General features: G+C 36.7%; 1 protein-coding gene across 1 annotated transcript in view; it reads right to left on the bottom strand.

Annotated features, from left to right (window-relative positions):
- LOC120782604 (protein dimmed) overlaps positions 1-8,421 on the bottom strand; it is a 22,020-nt gene extending 13,599 nt beyond the window's left edge. Inside the window, exons 1-3 of the mRNA XM_040114967.1 lie at positions 8,069-8,421; positions 4,846-5,513; positions 4,465-4,772 (exon numbers count right to left, since the gene is read on the bottom strand). Coding sequence (XP_039970901.1) covers positions 4,465-4,772; positions 4,846-5,165 — 628 coding nt within the window. The 5' untranslated portion in view covers positions 5,166-5,513; positions 8,069-8,421. The remainder of the gene's footprint in view (positions 1-4,464; positions 4,773-4,845; positions 5,514-8,068) is intronic.
- Positions 8,422-10,412: the final 1,991 nt, after the last annotated feature.

The raw sequence follows: 10,412 nt of genomic DNA, 5'->3' as shown, positions 1-10,412 counted from the left end.
ATGTGGTTCGATGCTTTGGTGCTGTTTGTCGTGACATTTATGTTTTATTGAGATTCTTTCACTTGGGGTTTTCAATGAATACACTAATGGTTAACATAAGTATATTCGAAGATGAAATGTCGATATCTTCGCGTGTTTTTTACTTTGCGACGACAATATTTTCTAATACAGGATGTCTTAGTTTAAAATGTTTGCCCCGAAGCCAATGTAAGTTCGAAACATGTTCATATCTGGAATAAAAATAAAGGATTAAACGAATAGACAGTTTTTAAACGGCGAAAAGATTTGTTGTCATATTTTTTGTACCAGAATTGCTCTTGGGGATGTGATTGGAAAATCAACAATCGACCAGATATTCACCACGCACCAAATCTTGGGAAAAGACCCGTGAAAGGAGAATCGGCACGCACCACCTCTTCGTCGATTTCAAAGCTGCTTTTCGACAGCACGAAAGGAGCTGCCTTTATGATGCGATGTCTAAATTTGGTATCCCCGCAAAATTAATACACAGTTGTAACTGATGTTGAGCAATACCAAAAACTCAGTCAGGATGGGCAGGGACCTCTCCGAGACGTTCGAAACCAAACAAAGTTTCAGACAAGGCGACTCCCTTTTGTGCGACTTCTTCAATCTGCTCCTGGATAAAATAATTCGAGCTGCAGAACTAAATAAGAAAGGTACTAACTTCTATAAGAGTGTACAACTGCTGGCGTATGCCGATAATATTGATATCCTTGCCATCAACAACCGCGCCGTTAGTTCTGGTTTCTTCAGACTGGATAAGGAAGCCAAGCAAGTGGGTCTGGTGAGGAACGAAGGCAAGACGAAATATCTTTTATCATCAAACAAACAGTTTTCGCACTCTCGAGTAGGCTCCCGCGTCACTATTGACAGTCATAACTTCGATGTCGTAGATAATTTCGTCAATTTTTCGTCTCCCGACGAACAAAGACCAAATTCTACAAGTCATTCATCATCTCCGTCCTGCTTTAGGGTGCAGAGGCATTGACGATCTCAACATCTAATAGGTCGGCGTTACGAGTTTTTGAGATAGAAAGGTTCCGCGAAAGATTTATGGTCCTTTGCCGATTGGCGACGGCGAATACCGCAGTCGATGGAACGATGAGCTGTATGAGTTATACGACGACAGAGACAGCGGCTGCGCTGGCTAGGTCATGTCGTCCGTATGGATGAAAACACTCGAGCTCTGAAAGTATTCGACGCAGTTTCCGCAGGGGGAAGCAGAGGAAGAGTAAGACCTCCACTCCGTTGGAGAGATAAGATCAGGTGGAGAAGGACCTTGATGCATTTGGTATCTCGAATTGGCGCCAAATTGCTAAAAAAAGAAACGATTGGCGCGCTGTTGTTAACTCAGCTAGAACCGCCTAAGCCGTGTCTACGCCATTAAAGAAAAAGAAGAAAGCGAGTTTGACTACGTTCGTAGCCATTCGACTACAGAAATTTAAATAGAAACCCGTACCTTTAAATGAAGTAGAACCACAACCCACTTAGTGGTTATCTTATAACAACCGATTAAACCTTTGTTCAAAAAATAAATTGAAATTTCAAAAATATATAAATCAACGTATTTATTTACAAAATAAATAACATACTAAACGCATAAATATCTACAAACGAGCATATCAGTTCAAAATTAAAAAAACAAAACCAGTTCAAATAACTCAATCTCTAAAAGTGATCTTCCTTATCTTGAAAATAGGAACTAAAAAAGCACATCTTTCTAGTAAAATTGAAATTTATTTGTTTTGACAAGAGCTTAAAAAAATACTCCAAATAAGTTATAAAAAATGTTTGAAACGGCAAAACAAACTTTAAACCTTTTCCGTTTCGCCCACCCTTTCAGTTAAAAAATGGGGCTAATAAACATACATAAATGTTTGTCATTTTGGTTCACGATGAGTCAGCTTGCACAACGCAATTTATAGTCATCAAATTTATAATATATAACTGTATATACATACATATACTTATGTTTTGCAGCACCCTTGCCTATCCCCTTTTGCATGCGCTGCCACCTCATTCAATTTGAATAGAAGAATTATTAACCAAAACCGTGACTAAAGATGGTTTTATTAGCGGCTGCAGAAGGGGAAGAAGGTGTATGGTATAGGGTATTGCCACAAATACCACGTGCAACATGCATACACATGAGAGTATCATCGGCAATTTTAGAAATTCGCATTGGATGGCACTGAATGATCGATACTTCCGCTTCCCCTTTCAACTTAGGCGAGCACCTTTTTTTTGAAGGATTTCATGAGAAAAGTGTGAAAATTCTAATTAGTCACACTTAGCAGCTTATTGTGGCTGCTGTAAGCAGTAACTAATATAGAACTTGCACGCAAATGCCTGTGGGTATGTGTGTGGTGTGGTTTTATGTCTATGGGTGAGCTGTGTGCAAATGAATTTTGTGTTTGCCACCACCCGATCGTATTAGCGGTGCGGTGTATTACATCGAGTTCAAGCTGGTGTTCTCGCTCAAAGGATCTACATTTGAGTGTGCAGCTTGCGGCATAAATTCGCGGTAACACCCGATTCAAGCTATGAGTCGTCAATTTAATTCATCTGTTCAATCGGCCAAAAATATAAAATCGTGCACAATTTTTTTTTTGTGAAAAATACGAAATTTAAGGCAAATTATTATTATGCGATATTAAGCCACCCCGTGGCTTCAGTTGTGGGCGTACACGCTTGACCAATTTGATTGATGTTCATATGTCAAAAAGCATGATTGTATAACATTAACATCGCGTGCAAGATCTGCTTATGAGTAATAATTAGTTCAATTGAGTCGGCGAATATTTCAATGAACAGCTAAAATTTATATAATTGAAGTACAACCGTTAGAAACATACAAACTATATACATATGTATATACAGGTTATTAACCTTCAAAAATTTTGGTATGCTCCACAACGTCACGTGATAGCTCAAAAAATATTAACAAACTCACGTCGTCGCTCACAAGGAGTGAACGACAAAGATATCCAACCAATTTTATAAGATAAAAAGAGAAGAAATCTCCAAACTATCAGATCTCCACCAAACCTGAAGTTCTTTTTTGTAAAATAGTGGCAAACTGATCTCTTCAAAGTTCTAATCTATATATATATATACATATGTTCAATTCTGTTTTTAGTTTCGAATTCGGGAGATTTTGACTACAGTTCCTTGAAAATTCCTCGTTGAACTCGAAAAAATAATTGAATTGCTGTTATTACTTAACGTGTTCGCTTAAAAAAGAGATATGTTTATTGTTTCCTTTACAGCATTCCTTAAAGCAATTGAGGCCTTTTAATTTCACATTGGTAATACTACCCGAACCTATGGTTGGATAACATCAATGATCAGCAAGTAGCTGAAAATTTTTCGCTCAAATAAAAACAATTATTACCTAGCGAAGCCCGTAGATCTATGATCCTCCTCATGCCATTCTTACTCTCAAGTACCTGAGCTTCGACAGGCGACATTGTTTCTGGGAGAGTACAAAAAAAAAAAAAACAATTCAAAAAACTAATCATTCTTCCCCGAAACAAATTATGGCAGCTTGTGTGATTTTATACAGGTTACGGCAAGCTGCGATGTCATCTGCACAAATTAGGGTACTGTTACACAGATCAGTGTCGCTTTTGCGATCAAAGAGCAGAGACAACAGAGGCTGGATTTCCCCGCAATGGCAAGAAGAAGCAGTCAGGCTATCGGATAGTTGTTTTCGATGAGAGAATACATTGCAACCATAAACCCAGGAGCTTCACTAAGTCTCTTTGAATTGACTGGGTTAAACGAAGTTGTAAGATTGGATTATAAGAGAGGACAAAATAGACCACAGGTGGCATGACAATCCTTAAAATTTAATCTAATCGAATCAACTTACTCTCAAATCACTCGACTATGACGTCCATATACCATACACGAGATATGTTTAGAAAACAACAGGAGTTTTAAAATTTCGTGTTTGGGCAGTCTAAAGTCAAAATTTTTTTATTATGTGGATATTTGACGAGTTTTTACAAGGTTAGCGATTTTCGTTTGTCAAAAGCTGACACTTCGTTACTTTTTCGTGAATTCATGATCAAAAACAATATACTACCGATGCCCCAACCGCCATATTCGTATGACTTTTTCCTATTTCTAAAAATAAGGAGCTTTTTCTCCTCGTCTACCTCATTTGAGGCCTCGTTGACCTTGTTTGAGTTTGAGAAGTGTTTCGACGAGATTGTGAGAAGCGCTGGCATAAGTGCGAATGGGAACTATTTTTAAAGCGACAGCATAAACGTAGACGAATGAATATTTTCTCCGTCAAAAAAAGAAAATTCCAGTTATTTTTTGAACACATCTCGAAAATAAGCCGAGCAAAAACTCCGAGATTTGACAAATTTAAAATTTCATCTAATTTCATCTAAACGCTAAACCAAAGATCTAAGAAATATTATTACTACTCACTTCTGTCTTTTAGAATGATCTTCTTCGGCGGCTCCTTTTGATAGTTGCGCTGCAAACTCAAGCCCGGTTCATTGCCATTTTTATCCTTTTTCACCATCTCACTCAGAAAAGTGATATAACTGATGGCCAACTTCAGTGTATCCACTTTACTCAAACGTTTCTCATATGGCAAAGTGGGAATATGTGAACGTAGACCCTCAAATGCCTCATTGATACTCTGCATGCGACGACGTTCACGCAAATTGGCCGCTTGTCGCTGTTGAGCCATTTGCGAGGCACACTTCAAACGGCGCGTCTTATGCAAGCGACTAAATTCGAAAAGAAAGAAAGCATTGATATCAGAACTAAAACGAACCGCCATTGTAACTGCATGTGACCCACCTCTTTTCATTGTTCTCTTGATCACTATTGAAGCCACTGCTATACGCATCATCTTCATCACTCTCCGAGCTATTATCATCATCGCCGAAGAAAAACTCTGAACTGGAGCTGGAACCATTCGTCGCCTGTGAGCCTTCGAAAAAGTGTCGCGCCATTGTCGCTTCCAAATCGAAATTGTCGAGGGAAAACATTTTTGCGGTAATATTGGTCAAAGGTGCGGACTGACGTGTATTAATATTGTTGTTGTTAATGTAATTCCCTTCACTTGTTGACTCGTCCAATCGTTCGTAAACACAATTATTTAATTGAATAATTGGCATTTAATAGTTTTGGCATTTTCCTTTCAAAAATTCTGCTTTCTAAGTGCGCGCACGCGTCGCTTCCGATTTCAGTACTCGTATTTGACTTATGACTTTCGTCACAAAACGGTATGGCTTGTACTCGTTTATACGACGGGCCGCGTGTCCTACACGTGCGCTTTACACCCGAACAAGTGTTCTCCGGAAGCACACAGCTGTTGTCGTCTATTGTTTGTAGATTTGTTGTTAGATAACAATTAGTTTGTTTATCATCGGTATCAATGTTGTTGTTACCACCCCTCTACACTTCGGCTCTACCGACCACGTGCGGTGAATTTGATTTCCTTATCAATTAGCTGGGAAAGCGTTCTATGTAAAGAGATAAATATGATTATTATCTGATGATGTTTGTTCGGACTCTTATTGGACGGTTTATCATTAATTTATGATGACATTTTAAGTAGGGATATTTGAGGTTATTGATTTTTGCATATGTATTGTAATAAAAATGTTTTACATGAGTTTGGTTATCAAAAACATTTTGGTTTACATATTATTATCACTCATTATTTGCTCAAATATGGAAAATGTGCTGGGAGTACTAGACGAGAAGCGTTTGGCCTAACAACAAAGGAACTTTTTCGAAAGAAAACATGGCTTTATTCTTCGACATAATCTTCATCTACAGTAAGGCATACATACATATGTTGTAACGATACCTAATCGAAATTTGTGTGAAATCGTTTTCCAGCGAAACGCCTTTTGAGTCTGGGAAAGAGAAAGTAATTGCGAAGAGCCAAATGTGGTCAATATACGTATAATGGATGGGGAACTAGTTCAAAAAATAATTCCTTCAATTTATAGATTGTATCGCAAGCTGAATGAGTCAAAGCGTTGCTCAATTGAAAGAACATTTTTTTCATCGAGAGAGAACTGAGAACTCGGTTTTATCATGTTATTCATGCATTCAATCAGTAGTTGATGGACCATTGACGAGTTCTGTTCGATCGATATTGAAAAAACGCATTATTCCCTTTTTCATTCGTAAAAATGTGTGATGATATAACCTACGCGTTTTTTTTTTCAAATGCCAGTGATGTTAACTAACAAATTGTCGATGGTCGAAATAATAAAACTTTAGAACGGTAAGATGAAGTGTCATACAACTTTCATAAACGGAGATCCATTTCGATGATTTCTACTTTTTTAACGAAAAAACACATAAACTTCAAATTTAATGGGGAATGTTTCCTATCTTTCGAAAGAACATCCTTTGGCATTTATTTTTTGAAGATTATCTCTTTCAAATGTTGCCCGCGGCAATGTTGTACACCATCTTGAATCACTGCCTTATTGCTGACCAAAATTTGGCTCGAAAACGTCGGTTCTTCTTGGAACTTTTCAAGAAGGTCAAGCGCCTTAAGTTCTTGCACAAGCCGTATTTTGTACGCTTTCAATTAACATATCCACGTAAAATGCTCCAAGTCGTTCCATATGTCAATCCGAGTTGCTGCGAACGGCATCGAATCGACTCTCCACGGTCTTCGTGTACACTCTCAACTACGGCTGCTCTATTTTCTTCACTGCGCACTGGACGTGGTCTGTTCGGTCGAATATTATCAAATAATGAATACTGGATCCCAAGATGGTGTTACAAATAATACGCTGAGTATGCCGAATATGTTGATCATAAGTTGAGCGAAGCGGTCGAAACACATTTTTTCCAAAACGTGAACACGACTCACGAGCGATTTGTCAAAAAAACTCTTTTGAAGAAAGTACCTCTACTTTACCGTTAGTATTATAAGTATTTTAGTTAAGTCTAGTATTCTAGGGCAAGGAAAGAGAATATTCTAACCAAGAGTTGATAAACTTGCTAAAAAAACTTCTAAATATCGCCAGATTTGACACAAGTAAAAAATTCAAAGAAAAATTATACCATCGATTTCAGATTTACTTCAGCAGATTTTTGGACTCACGATTCACCATGTGATTTATATCAGAGCTCTGAATCACATGAACAGAAATTCACAACAAATTCGTAACAAAGTGAAAATTTAGTGGAAAGTGACTTACAAATTACTGAGAAATATTCTGGACTTGGAAAAAAATTTAAAACTTCGATACCTAGTGTGAAATTTTGGAAATATACATATCGTCACATGAAGTGCAATATAACGTAACAATATTTTCCAAAATTTGCAGTGGCATGAATGAAACACGAAATAAAATGGAACATGAGTGAAACAAAATTTTAATATTGGTTAAAACTGGTTTATATCTGACCGCAGAACCAGGAAATGTTGAACATATGTAATATTATGTATGTATGTAATTTGAAGTAGTGAAGCCTAATCAATAAGACTCGTAATTTCGAATTTTTCGATGATGCGTTATTTTGCATTTCAGGCGACGATTTACTTTTTTTTGTTTTTCCATATTTCGATTAATAGTTTATACCGTTAAAAATATTTTAAACGCTTTTTTCACAAAACCATAATTTTCAAATTTGTTTGAGTGATAACTCAAAGGCAAATGATCCGTTCATCATGAAATTTTCTTCCTGTTCTGTATATGATTTTACATACAAAGACTTATCGGTGTTTTGATCTGATCAGAAATCGAATTTTGGCAGGCCAAAAATCAAAAGCCAAAATTTGCGGTAAAATTCTATTTTTTAAACGCCGTCATTTCCCTTTTTTTTCATTTTCAATCGTAGGTCATTGTACGGAGAATATCTTCTAGTTTAAGAAGAATTTTTATTTTTTGATTTCATCTAGAAGACCGGAATCACTGCAGCAATGGAGTTACTTTTTTAAATTATTTAAAATTTCAAATATTTTTTCAAATTCAATTATAAATGAAGCGTTTATGCGCATTTTCATATTATTTTTAATTTTATCAAATTTTTACATTAAGATTACCTCATTCAGTTGCTAATGGCTTTAATTTTTCATATGCACAATTCATTTGTAGTTTCTGTTGAGTTGCTTTCTTTTGTATTTTATTCGTTGTTTGGCGCACTCTTTATTTGCAATTTCATAATGATAATATTTTTACATTTGCAATTAAACACCTAACACCACTTTATATTAAAAACCATTGAGTTCACGCATTGAATGAGAAATTACGAATTATGCATTTTATATTAAGTTTTTCTATTTTATTTATTTTTTTAATTAAAATGCACTTTTATATCCCGTCGGGTCTGACCATCGCCAAATTATATTTGAACCGCTTTTAGGCGCATAAACGCGCGCCACTTCCGTTCATGAGATCGCACAACAAATGAATGCCTGGCGGTAGTGTAAAGTGGCCGTTCAGTTACCGATATCCTGACAATTGATAAGTGAATGTTTATTGCACCCTCTCTGCCGCCCCACCATGCAGTAATATTCATTCATTTGAGGGGTTGTTTTTCCTGTTGCAGGGTGGTGGTTGTGCTGCCAGATTGTTTTGCTGCCGGCAGTGATAATCAACCAAATCAACGTGTGTATATGTATTTGTGTGTGTTGCGGTTCTTTGAAGGCCACAAGTTGGGTTGAGTGTAAGTTTATTTCGACAATGATGGCGGCAAACTTCAAGGAATGAACTTACTGGGCGGAGCTTAGCACTGTGCCAATCGGAGAGTGAATCGTGTGCTTAGTGAAGGAATGCTGGCATTTTTTTTTTCTTTTTTTTACTATTTAAAGGTGTCAAAGTTCAGTACGACAGGTAGCGCTATGAAATGCTTAGACATATGGGTATAAATAAGATATATCCATCGAAGATATTTAACGACAAGCAAGCAAGGTAATTACCATGTTTGCGTAAGCAAAAACTAAAGAAACAAGTAAGGACGGACAAAGTTCGAGCGCAATCAAACATTTTCTACTCTTGCAACTTGCAAGAGTTAAGGCCAGACTAATACCTTCAGGTGTAAAACCAGCCAAAATCCAAGCAATTTTATATATATATACATAAATACATACATATGTATACTATATAATACGTAACTCATACACTGACCGACAAATTCGGCATAGTTTACTAGAAAATCATTATATGCAGTTTATGGAAGTCGAGGTAGTATCGAGACCCGATTTTATCTCTTAACTATTATCATGCTCTTGTACTTAAAAAATGTTCTCTAGGTTTCATTAAGGTACCTTACATACAATCACCAACCATATGGAGTAAAGTCAGCCGGATGTTCGAAAAACCTGGTAATAGTTATATGGGAGCTGGGTCAAGTTTTCACCCAATTGTGTCTATTTAAGGCACAAAGATATACTGTTATGAGTTAAATTTTCTGTAACTTTCATTGAAATAACTCACATATTGGCCGACATTTCCAGCATACAGTCACCAGGAAGTTCGAAAATCTCTATATTAGGTATAAGAGGGCTCATTTTTGATACACAGTATTACTATTGCCAAAACATGACTCTCCATGAATTTCTATTTTACATCTCACACATTGACTGTTATTTTTGGTAAAAATGCAACTATAGTTACTGGAGTCCACATTTTCGGTACCTAGGGGCTCGATTAGTTTTGGTTGGATTTGGACAATTTTTGGTCATATGGTGGTATACTTTAAAGGAAATTACTGCAAAATTGTATCCCGTTATATTAATTGCTTATTGATTTGTGTAATGGAAAGTGAAAAAATCAAGTATATGAGAAGGAGGCGCTGATATAGTCCGATTTCGTCCGTTTTCATAGTGTGACATAAGAATATAAGGAGAATGTCGCTTACTTAATTTCGAAATCCCAGTTCATGAGATATGGGATTTCCCCAAGAAATGAGCGTTGCCACGCCCATCGTCCAAATTTCACACTGGCTCCCATAAGCTCTCTCATACCTTCTCGAAGGTGAAATTTAATGTCTCTGGCGATTTAGTTATTGATTTATTGCGCTTTTAGTAGTTTTTAACAATACCGTTATATGGAGAGTGAGCGGAGTTATTTTTCGATTTCATCCTTTTTGACACTTTCGGTAGGAATTTTCATAATTTTTGTGCTGAGCGAATTTGGTAATTGTGGCTTTATTGGGTTAAGAGATACATACAGACCATAGGTCGGTCCTACGCAAACATTTTCAAAAGTTTTTGCCCACAGATGGCCCTTGCTTCTCTTAGAATACTTTTTATCCACTTACGCGATCTGTTTTCAGGTAATCAAAAATTATATACAAACTTCAAATATGTTTTTCTGGAAAACGAGCTTTTCTTCAACCAACCAACCCACTAGTTTCTAGGCTACACCCATCTCTTCTATATCGTT

This window comes from Bactrocera tryoni, chromosome 1 (genome assembly GCF_016617805.1).
Source record: "Bactrocera tryoni isolate S06 chromosome 1, CSIRO_BtryS06_freeze2, whole genome shotgun sequence".
Lineage (NCBI taxonomy): Eukaryota > Metazoa > Arthropoda > Insecta > Diptera > Tephritidae > Bactrocera > Bactrocera tryoni.
This window is presented reverse-complemented; position numbering and strand designations above follow the sequence as displayed.